Source organism: Ostrea edulis, chromosome 4 (assembly GCF_947568905.1).
Source record: "Ostrea edulis chromosome 4, xbOstEdul1.1, whole genome shotgun sequence".
Lineage (NCBI taxonomy): Eukaryota > Metazoa > Mollusca > Bivalvia > Ostreida > Ostreidae > Ostrea > Ostrea edulis.
Genome location: NC_079167.1, coordinates 69,234,175 through 69,257,216, shown reverse-complemented (window position 1 = coordinate 69,257,216; position 23,042 = coordinate 69,234,175). Strand labels below are relative to the sequence as shown.

At 34.9% G+C, this 23,042-nt stretch overlaps 1 protein-coding gene and 1 long non-coding RNA gene across 7 annotated transcripts in view; one reads left to right on the top strand and one right to left on the bottom strand.

The window, feature by feature from the left end:
* The window catches only part of LOC125671916 (BAI1-associated protein 3-like), a 120,374-nt gene that overhangs the window by 23,886 nt on the left and 73,446 nt on the right, over positions 1-23,042 (top strand). For all 5 annotated transcript variants that reach the window (XR_008802595.1, XM_048907901.2, XM_048907903.2 and 2 more), the window contains exons 3-5: positions 6,571-6,658; positions 16,839-16,916; positions 22,446-22,613. Coding sequence is in view for 4 of the 5 variants with exons in the window: in XM_048907901.2 (XP_048763858.1) it covers positions 6,571-6,658; positions 16,839-16,916; positions 22,446-22,613 (334 nt within the window). In the remaining variant the exon portion in view is untranslated. The remainder of the gene's footprint in view (positions 1-6,570; positions 6,659-16,838; positions 16,917-22,445; positions 22,614-23,042) is intronic.
* LOC125671950 (uncharacterized) lies at positions 14,430-22,679 on the bottom strand. 2 transcript variants are annotated; one of them, XR_007368794.2, is made up of 5 exons: positions 22,519-22,679; positions 16,775-16,901; positions 16,406-16,433; positions 16,015-16,142; positions 14,430-14,500 (listed from the first exon to the last, which is right to left on the bottom strand). It is a non-coding gene; the product is annotated as an uncharacterized LOC125671950 (long non-coding RNA). The 2 variants fall into 2 exon arrangements; XR_007368793.2 differs by lacking the exon at positions 14,430-14,500 and having other exon boundaries at positions 15,600-16,142.

Sequence of the window (23,042 nt, the reverse complement as noted above, 5' to 3'; positions counted from 1 at the left end):
TAAAGAGGAATTCTAGCCAATAGTTTCAACTTTGTTTTATGCATTTACATTGATGAATAGAAGTTTCTGATCACCATTCCCATACACTATAGCTACTGATTTGACAAGAGTTGATAATTTATATCTTTGTTGTCTGCAAGGTTTTTCTATATTGCAAAGTGTTTTCAGGGTGATAAAAGAGTCATCTTGCTTTTTCACATTATTTTCTGTGGAATATCATAGCAATGTCTCTACTAATCCTGTCAAAAGCCTCCTTCTACTGACAATAAAGATGATGCGTGTTAATGAGTTCCATTCTGTCAACTGTTCTATTAGGATTTCCAGCAATAGTATTTGGTACTCATATATGATCTTCTTGTGTGAAGACCGGCCTGGTTATCCAGTAAGATTTTATCAACAGGAGTTTTTACACACCCATCTTGGTGCAGTACATCAGTCTGTCCTTTTGTTTTGGCATGTGTGTTCATCTGTCAGTACCTTGTGGGTTGGATATAAGCAGCACTGGTGTGGTACTGTGTGAGTGATATGGCATTCCTACTATCTCTGGCTATAGTGGGTTTTAACCCTTTAGCTTGATTGGTAGAGTGCTAGACTTGTGTGCCAGAGACCCAGGTTCAAATCCCATCAGAGGCATAAAATTCGGTGCACGTTTTCAATAAACAGAGGAAGATGCCCACTTGTTTTTCAAGGTCTTAGGTCAAGGTCAAATTTTCATGGAATAAATAGAAACACTAGTACTAATACAGCAAGGATAATCAAACTTAAAACACATATTCAACCTACACAGAATGATGATCATGATGTAGTGTTTTTGTGTGTGTGTGTGTGTTATCTGTTCATGTATTACCACCTCGTGGAAAAGATAAAAAAAAGGGTACTAATAAGGCTTGGATAATCAAACCAGGCTTGGATTTCTTGAAAAAATCTCAAACTTTAATTCCAAATTTTGACCTAAGTTTATTTTTAGAAATCCGGGCCTGCACATTTTCAGGATGTGTCATCAAATTAAAAGACAAATTATTGCATAGCTATAAGGGGGATTGACGTCTGTGGTCCCGGGAAGCTTAAGGCAGTCACCACTTGGTGATGAAGTTAAATTCCATCCAAGGAGTGACTTTATGGCAATCTTCTACATCTAATGATTAAAATCATGTGTGCCAGTCAGCCCGGTCCGATTACTGGTGACCAGATAGCTCAGTTGCTAGAGCATCTGACTACAGATTCAGAGGGTTCGAGTTGGTCCATTGCATTTTCTCCTCTCCTGTTACATTTGGTGCTGTTGACCGCTCCTGGACTTGCAGGTGAAAGTCCTGCCAGGAGCGAAAACAATCTGGGTTGTGTGTCTTTGGGGGTGAGGACAATTTAAGGAGGGAGGAATAACTGACAATCAGCCAGGTTCAATCACCAGTGGCCTGGATAACTCAGTTGGTAGAGCACCTGACTAGAAATTCAAAGGGCCTGGGTTCGAATCCTGGTCTGGTCCATTGTATATTCTCCCTTTCTGTTACATTTGGTGCTGTAGATCAGCCCCTGGAACTGACAGGTAAAAATGCCTGCCAGGGGAAAAAGATCCTCAAGGATTCATGTCTTCAAGGTGTGAAGACATTTTAGGAGGGAGGAATGAGGGTCAGCCAGGTTCAATTGCCGTTAGCCTGCAGATAGCTCAGTTGGTAAAGCACCCTGACTAGAGATTCAGGGGGCCTGCATAGGTGTGAATTCTGGTCTGGTCTGTTGCATTTTCTCCCTTAATTCCTATTACAAATGTGTCTATTGATCAAATTAAGCTTATCTCATTTAAAAATAATTATATTTTCATGTAAAGTATACTCGAATCTTATTGGTCATTGAGAAGAAATATTTTTTTTAAAATGCCTCCCTATGTGTGTGAAAACCACACCCTTTGTGTTGATATTATCTTGCAACTGGAAACTTTGATTAGCAGAGAGTAACTTATCAAACATTGGTCAGAGTTCATTACCGGTAATGCCCGAGAGCAGTGCACACTCAATTGCGCTGGTTATGTGAAGGGCTTGAATATTTCTGCTACATGACTAATGAAGTGAGATATGGCTGAAAAATTAGCAGATGCCAACTGCAGCAGATTAGATAAAAACTACTGTAAGAGATGATAAATATTGAAACGGGTTAGGAAAATCATGCAGAGGGAAAATTAGACATTTTTCAAACGAAATATAAACAAAAACTGTTGACGGGTTTTATTGTTATTATGTGCAATCGAGTAATGATGTTGTGTTGCCATGCTTATTGTTAACCTTCATTTTACATCCTGTGAAATTAACTTGGTATTTCTAAGTTTCCATTATTTTGAAATTGATGACTATAACATCAAATGTTACCGTCAACTATATCACATGCATTATCATACCTTAAGTAATTTTACTCCGACCTGTGTGAGGTTTAGATAATACATATATACGATAAAATGACTATTCGCCTTGTAGCATAAAAAAAATCATGCTACCTAGGCTGCATTCAAGATTGTAGTGCTACTAAGTGCTGTGAAATCGAACGAACATCTAGGCTAGCCCTACGTAGGGATAACAAGCATTTACCCTTACAGTGCAATTTCAATGAACCTAGATATCTAGCCTTAAGTTGCTAGGCTAACAACAATCTTTGGACTATTGGCAGAGAGTTCTATTTGCATTTGGCCCAGTCACGGTCTTCGAAATGTCTTATAACATAATCACTACTGATATATGCATATCACACTAAAACATGTATATAAACAAGAGTCTGTATTACATGAAACAAAAGTATGTAAATACATATACAGTAAAACTCTGATATAGCGAATTTCTGCGGACACTCTATAAAAATTTGCTATAAGCGTCATTCGCTATACGATCAGAGAATTCATAATTCAAATATAACGAATTCGTTATAAAACTGATTTGTTCTACATGTATATCAGTTGTATAAGAAAGCAGCAATCGATATATCAAATGCTGTCTGACGTGTTTCATACCGATTGTTAAGCCGTTCTTGGCACACTGATTTTGACTACGGATAACTCCATTTACCTGATCAAGATATAGGGTTCACGGCGGGTTTGACTGGTCGACAGGGGATGCTTACTCCTCCTAGGCACCTGATCCCACCTCTGGTGTGTCCAAGGGTCCATGTTTGCCCAACTATCTATTTTGTATTGCTTATAGGAGTTATGAGATTGATCACTGTTATCTTCACCTTTCATACTTGTGTTTGTATTGTCTTTTAATTCTAAGGGAATAGGAATTTACTTCGTTATATCCATAAATTTGCTATATAAAGATGCAGATTTTTTATATAGAATATAAAGAATTTGCCGGTGAAATTGATTTCACTTCGCTATAGCCGTAATTCCACTTTATCCCTGTTAGCTATATTCGAGTTTTACTGTAATGTATTAGATATTTAAGTCGTTGACTTCTTCAAATCAGAAACATGATGTCTTTAATAATATCAACAATTCTTCATTATTCATTCTTATCAATATTTTAGACAACGAAAACACAAAACAGTCTATTAGATATGCCTGAAATCACATGTGCAACCAACACTGTATACATTTACATTATTAACTTGCACACTGGACAAAACTACTTGTTGCTGTATACCTGTCGGTACATCAGGTGCCAATAAACAGAACATGTTAATCATCTTGAATTGGTATCTCTTAGACTAGTGTAATATATTCTCTGTTGAAATATTTTTTCACGTTTAATTAATCTTTTTGAAAGTTAAATTTTTGACACAAATCAACTTTTGCTCAAATGAGCACAAATTTAATTGTCAGGCATGTAGCAACAATGGGTCTGCCCCCTTTAATTATTATATGCAAAGTTTGTTATTTTTATGTGCAGAGGTCAATCTATAGATAGGCTGGTTGCCCCCCCCCCCCTTTTTTTTCCCCTTCAAAATACTGCTTTGTCATGAATTGTAGTGGAAATGTAAAATTTAACTGATGAATTGAACTGAACCCTTGCTACAGAGAGATAAGAGATACCATCTACTAAGAGATACCAACCCTTGCTGCATTCCCTCTCAAGCTTTGGATTGTTTTTTTTAAATTTACTTGTCACTCTAGAATTTTCAGGCAATATTATGAAATCAACTCCTCCCCTCCCCCCCCCCCCCCCCCCCCTTACAATTAAGAAGTTAGATCTCTGGATTTGTTTTTATTTACTTGTCAAGAATATTCAGGCAATATTGTAAAGTCATCTTAATCCCCCCCACCAATTTTTTTAAAATTTAAAAATGATGCTACGTGCCTGATTATATCACATACTTTCATTGTGCTTTTAATTCTAGATGTCTTTTGTTTTTAAAACAGATTACTCCTGAAATTCTCAGTATTGCATTATAACTTGGACAGAATTAAATGTCAAATACGGCTTTAACACACACACACACACACACACACACACACACACACACACACACCATTTTACCCAACTCTACAATTTGACGGAGTGAACATTTTAAAAAAGGTTTCTCCTTAAAGGGACTGGTTCACGATTTTTGATCAAAATATTTTTCATTTTTGATGTTAAACATTAGAAATATAGCCCATTTAATGTTGACAGCCAAAATTTTGACCTTCTGAATGCAAGAATAAATGTAATATTTTAGCCTTAAATATGTGTTATGTAAACAAAGACTCGAGTCTTTTTATGTAAACAAACAAACAATTGAACTATTGATTTTGTAATATAATGCATTTTAATTTTGCATAGTCACAAATTTTAACTTTTAGATGACACATTTCACCCCAAAAATGCTTGAAATGTGAGAGATATGATAATACTTAGATCGATATCCATTTCTTTTGAAAAATTCGTAAGCAATAGCATACCGCTATCTTTGTTTACAAAACAAATAATAAACTCTCTAAAATGAGCTTCTGTGATGATGTATCACCTTAATTTTCATGTGAAATCTTTCAAACACATTAGACAGTAGATTTTGATCATTAATAGTGAAAAACAAAATTTTGGGTAAAATCGTGAATCAGTCCCTTTAAAATCAAAGATACTAAACGTTGTTTTTGTTATAGATTATAGTAGAACCTGTTAAAACTCAGCATAATAAAGAATTTAGTAATGTTATATGTAGCTTTACTATACACTATTTGTATATTCTTCATGTGAAGCTTAGGACTGCAATGGTAAGCGCACCCCCCAGTGTAAGGGGATTAACTGCAAAAATGTAGACCATTATATGCCACATTAAATGCACATTTATCAAGTTGTAGCCTTGTGTATGCATCTACAGCTTATTGAAATGAATGCATTTGATGGCTTCCTATTATTTACCTTTGACTAACTAATTGGAAACTTAAATATCACATAGATTAACCTATGAGAGAAAAGGATTGACATTAAGTAATGAGTATGGTCTTAGTGACACTTGGGCCCTTGTAACAGTATGGCTGGTTCATTAACTGTTCTATTGGTTAGAGCATTTGCATTTTGCAAATTAAGTTTTGTTCCAATTTAATCACTAGAAAAAAAAACTTGAAAATTTTAAGACGATTAAAATTATTTTAAATGTTTGTATCTATTTAGTATTATATTCCTGGCAATCTTAATTGGATTAGAGTAATTAATCCACTCACAGTACATTCCCTACATTGAGCAAATTGAAGGAGCTGATATTTATGAGATTTGATTGTATAATACATTTTAACAACCGGTATTTTGGGATTATTGAATATATTTTCTTTAATTTGAAATTAAGTATCATGATCTAAAATTATTTTATTTGTAAAAACTGAATAAGTATTTTAAAAGTGGATATTGTTGTGTTTGATAAATATTGTAGAGACTTGATATATATACAATTACATATGTATGAAGAAGTGTCATGCATGAAATTTACAATTGTCCCCATGACTATTTTTATGTACATGGAAATTCCATGAATAAAGATGACACCATTCATCTTTCTGCTACAAGTATTCTCATCATGCATGGCTTTTCTAATTACTGAATTGTACTGCCAGTTGATGTGTGTGCAAGTATCATTCTAATTCCAACAGCACGTATAAATACTGACAGTGGGTCCACTGCTGCTGCAAAGTCAAGAAAAACCTATAACAACTCAGGTGTAGCTCTGGATTGGATGCTAGTGGACTGTGCTATATCATCTTGTGGAAATTTTATCAATCTCTACTAAGGTTGAATTTTGAACATCTGCAGTTATGATTTCCTCTGGGACCATGATGTTGAGAAGCAACATCTCACGATGTGTTTTTTTCCTTTCAATATAAGTGGATTTAGTTTTGATTAAGGGAGTGAGAAACTGCTCGAGGTGCAAGTTTTATATCTGCTGAATGAAGGATTATAATGCATCAATATCTTGACCTCTTTCGTAGCATGTTTCTTTTATCCAAGGATTCTCAAGACATTGACGCACATGGCATTTGCGGGAGAGAAATTAAAATTTGTTGGATTTAGCACAGATAACGGCAGAAAAACCCAGGATTTTGGATGTGGTTGACTTCTATTATTTAAATGTTTGTAGTATCATGTCCACTAACAAGATGTCCTTAATTGATACTTACAGAGTGCAAGAGTCAGACAGCAACTTTTTTGAAAGTTTTACAGCATTGTCGTGGAGGCAGGAGAATAAACGACTCCGAGCAGCTTCTGATGTAAGTAAAGTAATCGTCAATTAATTCTTGATGCTTGCATATTTTTTTAAACGACCCCTTTGAATCAATACAATGATCAAAGAACATTGTTCCTAAATTTTTATACACTTGAGTGTGCATATTTCATGGAGTGGATGGACTCTTCAATCAATATTCGCCTTTTATGAAACAAGAATTAAAAGTTTGCCTTTTCAGTCATTAGCCCTGTATACAGCTGTTGTCTTTACCTGGCATTTATCAAAAGCTCTATTTGGATTTAAAAAAAAATTTTTTTAAATAGTTAAGTTGGAAATGTGATTATTTCACAATGAAGGGAACTAATATAGAGACCCTAGTCCTCTGCTGTATCCAGGGGTCCGTGTTTGCCCAACTCTCTATTTTGTATTGCTCATAGGTGTTATGAAATTGATCACTGCATGCTCGTTATCTTCACATTTTATGTGATATTTTAGTATATATTCTGCAATTCTTGAGGTCATATTTTCCATATACATATATATTGGGTGAAATCCTTGCAATTGTGGTTGGCGTTTTATTATTTTAATGATAGATTTGAATATTACTTGCTTATTTGGCATCCCTAGCTTGTTGAAGATTGCTTGCAAGTAATGAGCCCTTGGTTTAGGCCAAATGTAAAAAGCTGTGTATTTGCTTTTGCCCTACCAATTGAAATAATTAAACTTCTACTCAGTCGAGTTTTAATTTGATACCTCTCTATATCATTTTCTTTAAAAAAGAATTTGGGATCCCATTTGGCATTTATTCAAGAAATAAACTTCACTTTTGAAAATGTATGAGGGTATGAACTTGGACGTTTAACGGCAGCATACTTTTCAGGAAGCATTAATGCCACAGTGAAGTGTCTCATTTCATACCCACCTCATGTACATGTAAATGTATTTTCAAAAATTGAATTTATATTTCTTAAATGATATATACAACTGCACTTTAAGATCTCCAAGTAAGGGATTTTACTTACCTTAGCCTACCCTAATTTTTAACATAGAATTAGGAGAGGAGACAAACATAGATATTTTTTAATGTGGCCTTACTCTCCATTTAATTTTTTATCATTCCACTTGACGAGTAATCTAACATTAATTCATTGGTATATGGCCAGAATGACACTGTTTTTTGGTGGATTTTCATTTTCTCGTTTGTCAAGCTGGTGTGTTTTATGGGCCCATGAGATGTTGCATTATATCTTGACATGCTCCAATTCAACAGACTCCCCTCTGTAGATGACATCAGAGTATCTAATTCTGATGAATCATTCTTTTTTTTCATTCTGACATCAAGTCATTAATGACTACAAGTTATTTTCATTTAGCATTTCCTAAACTTTTGTACACCACCTGCAATAGGCTTATAGAGTAGGTCCAGATTGTGCACTGAGGCAGTGGTTGAGACATAGGGGAGGGAGAGGGGAGGGAGGCCCAGTCACTTATTCATAATCCACCTTTTTTGTTAGGATTCTTTTTAGAAGTAGAGGGTATTTTGTGCCATTTTGAAGTCTGCATGCAACTCTCCTTTTTGGATCGATGGGAACATACCATTTATGGTACTAACCCCCTCTTCGAAAATTTTCGGAATCCGTCCTTGTCCAGGCTTCTATGATGAATAACTTTTGGGAAACAATAACTAAATTGTTAAAAAATGTGTTATTAATTGAATTTCAATCAAAATGAAACTGAATTAAAGATGTGTGCTGGTTTCAAGACCTTGCATCTCTTGTATTTGATACAAATTGCTTTAATTATTTCACATTGTTCAGTCTTTAGTGTTACAGTATCATTCTTTAGTGAATCAATTAATGTTCATGTTTTCATGCACTGAATGATTCCTTTCAGAATTGAAAACTTTTGTTAATTGCATTAGGTATCTGCACTGAACCCCCTTTAGAATTTTAATAAAATCAGCTCTCTCAATGCTTCCCAAAATTTCATCACAAGATTTGAAGTGACATAGAATTGTGGGTAGATAATCTGGTTATTTCAGTACTCCAGTTGTAAGATTGGCATGTGTCTATTCCCAATTCAAGAAAATTACAATTCCAAATTGCATTGCCTGTCAGTCACTAGATGGTATTAATTATATGTCCCAATTTAAGATTTGGTATTTGCTAGCAGGAGAGTTGTAGCTCTCTCGAAAATATTTTTAGATTGACCAGAGAGCTACCGAACCACCATCAATTTCCATATAATCAACATGTTTCCATATGAAAGAATGTTTCCATACTATCAGTATATATTCTGACAAACAATTTCTGTGTTAACATGTCTTTTCATTTAGATGGTATAGATGAAATAATTTTAGGTGGATGGAAAAAAAATTGTATATTAAAGAGGTTTGAATATTGTGTGAAGATCAGCTGGGTTCAATCAACGGTGGCCAGATAGCTTAGTTAGTAGAGCACCTGGCTGGAGATTCAGGGAACCTGGGTTTGAATCCAGTTCTGGTCTGTTACATTTTCTCCCTTCCTGTTACATTTGTTGCCGTAGACCAGCCCCTGGAACTGACAGGAGAAAATGCCTTCCAAGGGTTAAAGATCCTGGGTCGATGTCTTCAAGTTTGAAGACATTTCAGGTGGGAGGAGTGTAGCAGTCAGTCGGGTTCTATTGCTGGTGGCCTGTAGATAGCTCAGTTGGTAGAGCACCTGACTGGAGATTCGGGGAACCTGGGTTCGAATCCCGGTCTGGTCCATTTCGTTTCCTCTAGCTTACAATTGATACTAACTCCCATGTCAAAATTATGTAACATCCAACTCTCAAGAATTAAATTGATGTCGGAGGAGCTAATGGATAATTATACTATTCATGTTTTATTATCAATTATATGGTTTACTAATAATGTTTATGTCATTGGAATTCATATGAACTAATATGATATCATCAACGGGGTTCAAATTGACTGGTACATTATTGTAATTCAACATGTCTAAATAAGCCTGTAGTAATGCACGGTTTATAACAGCGAACACACCAATAAGGAAGTCATGCTTATAGAGGAAAGTGATTTTTATTCCTATGACATTTTAAAACATGAACTTATTGGATACATTTATATCGAATCAAAATTAATATTAGTCTCCAGCACTTCTCTATAAACATGCATGTTTGACTATACATGTAGTTGAAATGTAATTGCATAGTGATTTCAAATTCTTTGAAAAACAAAAACATCATTTGAGGATAAAATTTTCTTGTATCGGTTTACAGACACTAGCTGCTATCAGTCTATATGACTTCATGCTTTGTTTTCGTAAGTCATCAAACCTAATACATTAATATACAAATGTTAAAATGAGTTTGGAAGTATGGAATCTTACTTCATAGCTATTTAATTTTTCATTGATGTTGAATATGACATCTGCACAAGAGTACAAATCATGTGTTGTAGAGTCCAATGATAGTTCTAAAAATGTTTCTGAAGATTTCCGGTGCTGTCAGAACTCCAAGCTCATCACTATAGTTGTCTCTGCATGAGATCTTCTTTCCAGAACAGTTGCTGCATGGTGCTATTCACCAGACTTGAAGTAGGGCATTTTCAGTCACCAGAAAAGATGTATTGATATTTAATTGCTTTATACAGCCGACTCTAAAGAACTTAGACCAACCCAACTCTGAAGAACTTAGACCGACCCAACAAAATATTTCAGTATAACAATTAGATATATTGTGTATATACATGTACTAGATGTATTCCGATGAGTTGTATAACTCAAGGACAATAAAGAATTCAACTGAACTTCAGTATGGATGAAGTGACATATTCGAAATTCTAATTGTTTACAATTTTTGATGGGCAAGACATGTACAGTGAAACTTCTCCAAACCGGCCCCTCAGAAAACCGGTTCTCCCTGAATATCGGCCGATTTTTAAAGTCCCAGCAGAAATCTTAACATTTCCTTACAAAGAAAGTCTTACAACACCAGCCACCCCTGAAAACTGGACATTGGCCACTTTTTAAAGTACATTTGTTAACAAACATGTGTAATTTACCCTGATCATACTGGCCACTTTTTGAAGACAATAAAGTTTTGGTCAGAGGGTGATCAAGATCGTCCAGATGTGCAAATTGACTGACCAACTGGCTAGGTGGGAAAGGGGGAAAATATCAACTGGAGGTTTGAAAAACAGGAGTGGCCTCTTTAATTCCTATTGTTTACCTGTGCTGTCAAGGGTGTTAATTGAAACTTAGCTAATCCAAGGGACTCTTCCAAATTCTGTACAAAATGTAAAAAAAAAACCAGTTAGGAACTTATTGAATGAATACAGTACCAAAAGCCATATTGTTGCACCATTCTATCGTATGGATATAAGCGGTAGTTAATAAAGAAAACAAACGATAACTGTTAATTATAATTATTAAACGGTAGCTTAATTTTCTTGGTTTCCATAGACTTAAAATTCCTAAGAAATATTTATAACAATTTCATTTTTACTACTGTACTTTTGTCAAAACAAATTTGTTAATGATATAAGCGATGCATGTAAACAGAGTTTTTATAGGTAAGAGAAATTCCAATATGCCTCTGCGTTTTTTTTATGTATCGGAATCCTGTTATAGATTTTCAGTTTAAAATTGGACGATTTCAGTGAGAATATTTCTTATTAATTACACATGTATAATTACCTGTATGTACAAGCGGACTAATTTGATCTCCGCCGATAATTGATCATAGATCACCAGAAGAAAGGGAACAGTACCTACTTTATGAATATTGAGATAAAATGTCTCTAAATGCTAAATTCTCGGTTAACCGGCCACCCCTCCAAACCGGCCGTTTTTTTTTTTTGCGGTCTGAGAGCCGGCCGGTTTAGAGAAGTTTCACTGTATAACTACAATTAAACAACAAAGGATGACTTTTTATATGCCCATCCTAGATGGGTAGTATTATGGTATGGTGCAGTGCATCTGTCTGTCAGCACCTAGTGAGGTCAGATAAACGTACTGATCAGGATATGGGGCTCACGGCGGGTGTGACCGGTCAACAGGGGATGCTTACTCCTCCTAGGCACCTGATCCCACCTCTGGTGTGTCCAGGGGTCCGTGTTTGCCCAACTATCTATTTTGTATTGCTTGTAGGAGTTATGAGATTGATCACTGTTCGTTATCTTCACCTTGCACTTATATAAGGCCAGGATTATCAAACTTGGTACACATGTTTCCTATGAATATATAGAAGAAATTGTCTATTGTTTTTCAAGGTCAAAGGTCACAATACAAGATAGAAACAATATTAATAAGGCTAAGGTAATCAAACTTGCAGGCAACTGTCTTTATTAGGTTGTATTATGGTATGGTACAGTGTTTCTTTTCGCTTGTCTATTTTCTGTCTGTTCAGATCCATTAAATTAGCACCATGTGGGAAGGATAAAATAAGTACTAATAAGGGTAGGAGAATCAAACCTGGTAGCAAGTGCCCCATCTTGAGAGGAAGATCCCTGTAAATACCCTCATCAGGGTAATCACGAAGGAAAAACAGTACGCAGAATCAAACTTGGTATACATGTAGTTCCCCTTTTCAAAAAATAATACTTTATCGGATTGAAATCCTTCTTCAATTTGATGTTTAACAAAACCATCTTGAGCTTAACATTTTATTAGTACCCTCTGACAGGTATTAAATAGATTAGGTGTTGAAAAAAATACTGTGGGAGCCATTTATCGACCAATTTAGAATGGATTTTTTGGATGTCAATCCTTTCTTTGATTACTACTGCATTGCTGAACATATTGAAGGAAGGTGCAACATGAGTATTTCTCTTGCTGTGTTTATGTTCTGTCTTTGTGCAACTCTTAGAATTTAATGCCAATGCTGATCCATTTATTTGGAATTGTCACTAAATCTTTGCTGTTGGTGCTATTTTATTATCTTAAATTCTCAGTGCCATTATAAAAGCTTCTTAATATCTGCTATATCAAATCTTTTATTCTTCTGGTTACGTATCAGCATTTATAAATCTTGGATTTGAATTTTTGCAACTTCCAATCTTATCAAACTTATTTATACTGGGGTGGGGGTTGTGTTTTTACCCAGCATGCTGCTGCTTGATCTAGCTACCACTGCATGTACACAAAGTTTTTCATATAATGTTAAAGATTTTAGCATGATGTTAATTACTTGTATGATATTCCTCATTTCACTAATTATTGAATAGCCAGATCGGTGTGATCATAAATACCAATTAATACTAAAGTGTTTGAGAGTCTTTGCTATAATATATATCTTCCTTTCAATTTCTCCATCAACTTCAATTAAGTGAATTAATTGTGCTTTATATCTGCATTCACATTTAGTCTTGTGAGCATACTTTTAGGTTTATAATATATATCTATACATTTAATTTAAGGCTGAAACGATACGCCCCCTTCACGATATGAGATTGCAATACTTATGCCACGTACCATTCAATACTTTCAATACGATACAATTTACAGAGAAACCCAATAATAACATTTATTGGGGAAAAAAATTACCAAGATTCAAAATCGTAATTTTAAAAGCAAAATGTTTTCAAACTGACAGACAGTGTAAGATGCTTAGTGGCTCTGTAGTTTAAGCTAATAAAATTAATTATTATTTTCGTCAACCTCAGAGCAAACAACAGTTTGAACATTATTTGACGCTATTTTGTCCCTCATGCAGGTAAAAACAATAAGTACAGGCCAAGCCTGATGTATTTTACTGAACCCGTTTGTATAATAAACGTATCGAACCGAAAATCAAGCCAAATTGAATCGAACATTAAATTGAGCGTTTTCATTGAACAGTATATTGATATTTCGGTGAATCGTTTCAGCTCTAATACAATTACATTCAGTCTTGTGAGCATGCTTTAATTAGGTATGGTGGATAGCATCTGAATTTGAATTTAGTTATTTCTTTTGTTATTTTGACATGGTTAAGATATTTCTTTTATCATTTTGACATAGGAATGATTTTTTTTTTTATCATTTTGACATGGAAAAGACTTTTCTTTATCATTTTGACATGGATATTATAGATATTTCTTTTATCATTTTGACATGGGATATATTATAGATATTTCTTTTATCATTTTGACATGGGATATTATAGATATTTCTTTTATCATTTTGACATCAGAAAGGTATTTCTTTTATTACTTTGACAAAGGAATGAATGTTAAAAACCCCAGAATTTTTTTTACTTTGTTTGTTATATATCCCATGTGAGAATCTTTTGCAATTATACGAGAGGTGCCACAGATTTTGACCTATCTGGTAGTGTTGTAGCGATGAATGTTTTTTTTTAAATCACCTATTATAGTCTAGCTCAAAATTTATTTGCACTCTTTAATTGTCCATTATAAACTTTTTACTTCGAAAAATTTTTTCTTGAACAATTTGACTGGAGTTTCAACCAAAATTGGCACGAAGTATATTTTTAGGTAAAAGGGGATTCAAGCTTGATTGAATTATGGTTGTAAAACAACCTAGAAAATTTAGGATGTGTGACGTAATTTAGACATCTTCTAAATGAACCACTGCATCACAAATACCAAATTTTATAAGAAAGATTCTTTATATGGTTTAAACTTGAGTTTGTACAGACCATGACACCAGTATCAGTAATGGGGCCACAGGAGGGGTGCAAAATACAAAACCACTCGGCTGATTTTAACCAAACTTGTCACTGTTAGTACCCTTTGGTAAAGGAGATGTGTATTCAAATGAAGATTTGTAGTTCCTTGTAGATTCATTAGATATATTGTAAATTTGGAAACATGTAAAAATAGGATGCTGCTTCAAGTTGTTTATTCAAACTGTAACCTTAGCTGTGCAGGAAAGGCGCCACAGGCCCAATGTTTGAATTACTGAAATAGATATTGCATTATAAGTCTTTTTTTATTATTAAAATAATCTGATTTTAATTAGATTGTAATTGCCATTTGAAGCTAGATGTGGTTCATAATCAATCCATTTCTTGTTGAATTATATGAAAACGAGTGAATTTTTTTTTGAAAACTAAAAGTCCTCAAATTGTGAAATGATTAGCAAGGTATTTTCACTTTGTCGCAATTCATTCCAGATTCCAGAACTATTGGCAACTGTCTCATGGGAACTTCAAAGACTTTGCTGTTATCGCTATTATTGATACCCCAAACTTAGTTTAAAGGCATGATGAAAATTAAATGGATAGCATGCAAGATGCTGTCAGACAAATTGAGCAACCAATAATGCCAAAAGCCACAGAGGTAGAATGATGTATTGCAGAGGAAAATGAGAGAGGTGAAATTAAGGCAGAGGCTATGGTACCGATTCATGATTTCAATGGGTCCACAATCAGGACTGACTCTTGTATCAAACCCTTTTGTTCCTAAATCATCATGTAGGTGGATATAAAGGGTGTAAATGACTGCATCAATCCCACAAGCGATAATGACTTCTTGTGTAATTTGTAACCATATAAAATCTTGCCTACCACTATGTATTTCACACCCCATTACAGTGGCTTGTCATATTCATTGTGGAATTAATTAATGACAACTGGAATGCTTCAGGGTATATACACATATATACAAGTGTGCATTTGCATATGTCCACCATTGAATTGATTGATTGTTTATTGTTTAACATCCCACTTAAGAATATTTCACTAATATGGAAACCACACCATTGCTGTTAAAGGGGTGCAAAATTTAGGCCTTATACTCGGCACTTACGGCTAAACTCTTACGGCCTTTGAGCAAGGAGGGATATTTATGGAACCCACCATTTCAAGACTAAAACTTGTCTAAAATGTAGAGTTTAATTGAACCAGTTAAACCATTGTATTACATATCTCTTTATTCATCGTCGGAACCCACAGGTTTTTTCTCCATTACACCGCAGTGTATACCATGTAACGGAGAGAAAACCCCTGTGTTCCGACGTTGCTATTTGTTTTGCCAGGTAAAAAATAAAGAAATATGCCGTATTATTTTTATTCATTTGTCCTCCCCCCCTCAACAGTAAGTAGGAAGGTAGAGGTATGATTTTCCCAATCAATGGGCAACGTACAGTCTATGTGACGTGTGAATCAAAAACCAGAAATCAAGCTGTCTTTGATGACTGAACTGTATTACTAAAGATTCACATTAAAGTAAATTAATTCCCGAATGATGCATCTAGCACTTGAATAATGATGCAATATTTTATGTGAGCAGTTGGAATTCATTTTGCTACACAGGTTTTTTTTTAGCATTGTTATTTTAGTTAGTGTTGTATAGTAGGTATTTTAGAGGAACTTGGGCATCATTACATGAGTTGCGGCCCACACAGGGTTTGGCACTAATGTTTCCAGTAAGGTAGCCCGGCTTTGGGTGAGGGTTAGGAACATTGCACGTACTTGGACTTGCGGTTGACTGCCATCAATGGCAGCTGGTCGAGCAACATAGGGACAAGTAGGACTGCAGAACCTGTGAGTCATCTCCTGCTGGAAGAGGCCAAACCCGGCAAATAGAAACCTAAAAAGTACTGAAATATAAAATTTGATTAAGATCTTTATCAAGTTTTCAATCCCACTTTGTTACTCCTTAAAACAAGATTCACTATAGTTCACTCAAATTTTTACTGTAGCCAAGGGCTAAACACTCTGATGTTGGTGGCAAACACTGATACAGGCTGGAGTTTTGGATTGAGTCGAACAGGTACATTCAGAAAACCCCCACAGCTGTCTAAATTTAAGTTATGGTTATACCTGACAGATGTTCTTGTGTAGTGATAGCTCACGGACTTACCTGTTGTATGCAGGGCTTTGTATGTTACCTTAAAGAAAGAGACCATGGCAAATTGAGTGCTTGTATGAAAATTAATGATATCAATAGCCTCTCGAGTACAGGCATTCGTGATGAGAAGAATGATAGTTGCATGTATGCTACATGTTCTCAGAATATGAAATTTGATGAGTTGATTGGTATCATTGCCGTCTGATATTGATTAAGTGTTGAATTATATACTTCCTGGAAATTGCATTACCTTTTATCTTAGATTAGTTTGTTCTGCGTCCAAAATGGTGAGGGGCTTTTAGTGGTTTATTTACACATCATGCAGGTTTAACAAAGTAATTAAACACATATATATGAGTGTATGCTCATTAAGATCCTTACCATGAAAAAAAAATTGTGCTTCTATTTCACATTGAAGGATTCATGGAACATTTGAATATTTCAGGAAGATCATGAACGACACCCTCCCTCAGAGAGCCAGTTTGCTATCAAACCAGAGGTACAGCACCTGTCAAAAAAAGAAGTAAGAGAACAATAATTGTGTTGAGTTTGTGTTTTTTCCTACGGTAGATCACACATATTTTGTGAGACTTTATATCCCTGATCTTCTTTTATTCAGTTTTTCAGCGAGACATTATTTTTGCGGTTGTACCATTCCAATTCCCAGTAACGTAACTTTGAGCCAATTTAAGACAACCTGGCAATGTTTTATTAAGAAAATGGTCTTGTTAACAGTTATTTACAGTACTTTGTATTTGATGAAAACATTTCTATACCCTTTATGTAAAGGAATTCTGTACTGTGCCAACATGGTGAATTGTATGGCTCTTGTATAGTTTTGGTGGAGTACATTGACAGGTTTGGGATGTTTCACAGGGGCTAAGCCCGTTTGGGCCTGAACTCTGTGATACCGGGACCATAAATATAGAGTTTTAGTCCATAATCTATATTTATAGTATCACAGAGTTTGGGCCCAAGCGGGCTTAGCCTCTGTTGGATGTTTGTACAAGCAGTAACCATGCAGTCTACTGACTTAATCAGCAGTAAGATAGCCAATCAATTCCACAACGCTTTTATGGCGGCCATCTTGACACCTGTATCATTCCCTTTGAGGTATACATATTAGCGAGAAGCTTGATGTAAAGTACTCTGGATGAATAATTGACATGTGACCATGACTTGTGAGAGCGGAGACTAAAACCATATACATTGTAGCCCAAGTAGGTTGAAACTCAAAACTGGACAGAGTTGAACCTTAAATTGTTTCAATGAAAAGAACTCAATCAAATACAGTTTCGACTAAAAAGTCCACCAGGAATTTGTCTTAATGTGCTCATACCTTGACTGTTGCACACAGATTCACCATGGTAACACTTAATTTATCATTGCAGAACTTCCTTTCTTTAAGATAGCGGAGTTTTTGGATAATGAATATAGGAGTGTATTAGTTTGTGAGCTCACCATGTATCAGGCGATAAAGACTCTACACAAATTGTTCAGATTTTCCCTATCCTATTATAAACCTATTAAAGGATCAGAAGGAACAATTAAGATAAGATAAAGGCGATTGACAAGAAGCACACTATATAGTTGTGATTAATGCTAAAATAATTCAAGATAATATCCATTGTAGTCAATCAGGATTTGTTTTATTGTTACCATATTTGCCCAAACAATGAGATTGACATTTCCCAAAACTAAAGCATGACTTGCAAATGTAAAGCCATTGTTTGTGTATAATTGTTTTAAAGGTATTTGCTATTTAAGAGAATTCATTTTTGTTGACTGAAAAGTCAAAACTATGTGACCATTAAGGTCAAATAATCATTCATCCAAATCAAGGGTCAGATGACTTCAATCAAACATTCAAGAAATAAGTTTTATTTTTGAAAATACAGTACATTATGGTTATAGTGCTTCATGAACAGTGTACCAGCATGAAATGTCGGAAGTTTATACCCAGCCATTAGAATAGATTGATTGATTGAATATTGTTTAACGTCGTGCTAGAGAATATTTCACTCATGTAGAGACGTCACCAATGCCGGTGAAGGGCTGCAAAATTTAGGCCTATATGCTCGGCCCTTACGGCCTTTGAGCAGGAAGGATCAATCTTTATCGTGCCACACCTGTTGCGACTCGGGGGGGGGGGGGGGGGGGGGGGGGGTTGGGGGGGGGGGGGGGGGGGTTGTTACTGAGGACCTATTCTAACCTGGGTCCCCAGAATAGATGTACTATATCAAGTAGGAAATGTCTACATGTATCGATCATTGCAATTTATGGAGATATCAAAGTATAAATATACATTGTGTGTCCATGACTCTCGTACTTGGTATATTTCACAAACATATATAGTTGAAAGCAACAAAAAAATGATATTATAAGTTATTTGAACACCTTTGGAGGCTTAGCACAGGATAACATCACTATATTTAAAAGTCTTGTAAGTAAACATATGAATAAGATCATCACAATATTTGAAAGTCTTAATTTTTGTAAGTAAACATACATGTATCAATATCATATCACTATGTTTGAAAGTCTTAATTGTTTTGTAAACATATGATAGTATCTTACCACTATGAAATGGCACAGAACAGAAATGCATCAGAATAGGAATTTCAATATTGTAAAGATAATTTGTCGTTGGTGAAGTCGTTATTATTGAGAAGGGAATTGATTAACACACCCAAATCCACATTATGAAAGTGTGATAGGAAATAACCATTAAAGACATTAAAAACTAGACCAATGTAATGAAAATAGCTTGATAATGACCATGCATGCATTCTCCATAATCGTAGGGATTTAAAAGACTCAATAAAGATACATTGATCAATGGAAGCTGATACAGTCTTAAAACAAGGACAGATTCCTGGAAAAGCTTTCAGCTTGGATTATGGTAGTGAAGAAATTTAAGCTACTCGGGTTTTTCCAATGCCTTTTTTGTAGGTAAATGGGATATTCTACCATTAGGCAATTAAGGTAGACGTCATTCAATAAACTTTTCACATTTTCATCTTCTTCTCCAGAACCACTGGGTCAGTTTCAACCAAACTTGGCGCAAAGCATCCGTGGGTGAAGGGCTTTCAAGTTTGTTCAAATGAAGGGCCATGCCCCCTTCAAAGGGGAGATAATCACAAAAATGCAAAATTAGGGTAGGGTCATTTAAAAATCTTCTTCTTAAGAATCAAAGTTTTACATAGAAATATATTGGGAAAATCTTTTAAATCTTCTTCTCAAGAACCATTGAGCCAAAGAAGCTAACATTTACATGAAAGCTTCCTAACATATTTCAGATTCAAGTTTGTTCAAATCATGGCCCCCAGAGATACATGTAGGTTGGGACCACAATAGGGGATCAAAGTTTTACATAGAAATATACAGGGAAAATCTTTAAAAATCTTCTCAAGAACCATTGGGCCAAAGAAGTTGATATTTACATGAAAGCTTTCTGACATAGTGCAGATTCAAGTTGGTAAACATCATGGCCTCCAGGGGTAGGTTGGGACCACAATAGGGACTAAGGTTTTACATGCAAATATATATGGAAAGTCTTCAGATATGGGCCAAGGTGACTCAGGTGAGCGATGTGGCCCATGGACCTCTTGTTTAATATATATATATATATATATATGAAACATAAAAATGATGTAAATAAAAAGATGACAGTCTGGGCGAAAAACGCTAGACCGACACCCGATTTCTAGTAAAATTTCTGTCGGACTAGTAGATTTTTCCCCGCACTAGCCCGATCAGACTAGTATAAATTTTTCTTTTAAAATATATATATATATATATACACACAGGACTTCATAAAAAATCTGTAAATATCTAGGTAATAACGTTATTTGATTGGCTAAGTTTGCTTGCCAGTTATCAAGTCCAAACTATTTCGTACCGGGTAATTTCATCTTTAATGTCAAACTCTAATACGCTGAAAAGGGGTACGAAATGTCTCGGGTACGAAAGAGAAAGGTCCGGGTACGAATCGTATATGGCACCTACACAGGTCGCTCTTACGCTGTCATGGCGAGTGGGAAAAACGAAGTGCGGAAGAAAGATACGAGTCAAATTAGAGAAAGCGTGGATTTGTTCAGTCATGGACCTTGAACCGTCCATAGCTAAAATTTGACGTTGGAAAAAATACAATGTTGTGTACGTATTGTGAAAAATGTAAGATGAGGAGGAGGAGACTGAAAATGAGTTGCTTAAATCTGAAATTGACAGAAACTGGAAATTTAATATTTTATGAAGTGGAGTATGACTGAAGTTTTCATTTGTTTTTGTTTTAATTCTTACTATATGGAAACATTTTTTTTTTTAATTTGTAAGTTAAATTTGCTTTAATAAACTCTTTTGATTTTGGACTATTGAATTTTTTTTTCAGGCTAGTAAATTTTACATTCAACTAGCCCGACCGGACTAGTAGCTTGAAAAGTTTTTGACCTAGACTGAGATGAGCTTGAAGAACAATCATTATCTAAGAAAGTTATACAAAAATCTTGTTGATAAATATGTTGGAAAAATAAGACTTGGGCATAAGTCACCAATGACTTTAAGTTCGCAGTACAGGGTTCAATACCCTGCTGGAAAAAATGTGTAAAAATCATTTTCCTTTTTTTTTTTCAATTGATAGCTCAATACTTTTTTGTACTGCTTTTAATATCTTTCCCCTTTTCAACATTTCCCTCTCATTTGCCACCCAGTTTGTCTGTATGCCTATCAAGTGGAATTTGTACTGCTCGACTTTTGAAGGATATGGAATTTGGTATTTAAGCTTCTTTAGTATGTGTTATAGCTTAGTTTATAGAATTTCATAGAGGTTGTAAATCTTCTGGCAGAACATGTATGATCCAAACTAAGCATTTGTCAGATTCGTCAGTTTCTCCGAATTCAGTAATTTCTAGTTTGATAATTACATGGAAATGAAGATGAAAATTTAGTCGTTGTCTCCAAACTGATTCCTATTTTCAAATATGATACAGATGTATATATCACAAAGTTGGGCATTTTCTTGCATTTTGCTTGAAAAAACAACTTTTTGCGTGATGTTTCAAATAGAAATCATGAGCAGCATACTTTGTCCAAAACTTTTCTCATGAATATGCTGGTAATTAACTGTACAAGAAGACACATGCAATACTTTATCTGCTTGCAGTGAGCGTCTACAACTTTTTTTTAGAAAATCTTAGAGCGACCTTTGACCCCAAAATCAATAGGATTCGTCTTCTCTTCATAACAAAGTCACATGTGAAATATGAAATCAACCAAGCAAAATATTTGGCCTATTGAATGTCTATGAGCTCATGTGCTATTCACATACTTACCCACACACATTAAACAACATACTTACCCACACACTAAACAACATACTCACCCACACACAAAATAGTCCCAATGAATAAACACAGAGAAAAAAAATACAAAGTTCGTTTTTAAAGAATTTAAAAAGAATTGTCAATGATTAGATAAATAGTTATCTGCATGTAATTGCTGTGCATGTATTTAACTGCATTCACTGCTAATGTGATTTAGTCTCCATCAATATAGATCTACATTTAAGCATCTGGAGATCTTTTGATGGCAAAAATGATCACTGGGTGGTTGGTTGTAGTTTATTGCTCAAGAATTTTTTATTCATATGGAGACGATCAGTGGTGACCTTTTAAATGAATCCTTTTAGTTGTTTGGATTGTGTGTACTCCCTGCTTTCTGGGTAAAAAAGACCAAAAAACAAACAAAACAAAACTGCACACATTATACAAAATACTTTATCGTACGCAATAGGGTTATTAGAAATATTCCCCAGTTTGAAAGAGGGATATGGCAGCGTGCCCTTTGAGAGATATTTTAAGTCCTGTAGAGTTTAGAATGTACAGAATCATCATCTCGTATATTATGAACATTGTAATATGTATTGGGATTCCTTTAGCATGGTTTGACTCAACTGGAATCTAAAACATTAAGGTTATAAATTCTTAATTTAGTCTAGCAACAAATGAAGTAAATTTGAGTGTTTTTGGAGATATTGATATTTTCTACTTTGCAGTTCGAACTTCTCTATATTGAGGTGCTCTACACCATCAAGCACAAGATAGGAACCACAGCAGGTGGCCACTTACCGTACATACAAGACCTTTATCAGTATGCACAGGAGGCCTTCAGAATCTCACCAGAGGACCATGCCCGACTCCTGGCCAAGGCTACAAAGGAAAAAGTCAGTAACTTTTGCTATAATCCATGTAAAAGTAAAATGCAGTAGATGCACTGTTGTATGGTTACCATGCAATTGATTGGAAAGGTCAAGGTCGGGATATTTGTCAGTGGGATTTTTTATGCCTCTCTTTAATGGGATGTGTATTTATTTTGGTGTATTTGAAGCAATGATATATACATTGTAGCTCAATCAACATATTTTTGTGTCTGCCAAAAACAAATTATTTTGTCTCCCATACCATACATCTTGCAATTTTTTGTTGTAATTTTAACATTTGAATTCTTTTGTGATATAGAAAGAATGATGGAAACATTATTATAATAGAAGTAAATAATTCATTGCAGAGAAATCTTTACATAATTTTGAAAAAATTTGATTAGAATTCTTAAATTTGCTTTTCGTAATTTTTTTAAAGCATTTAATAGTGGT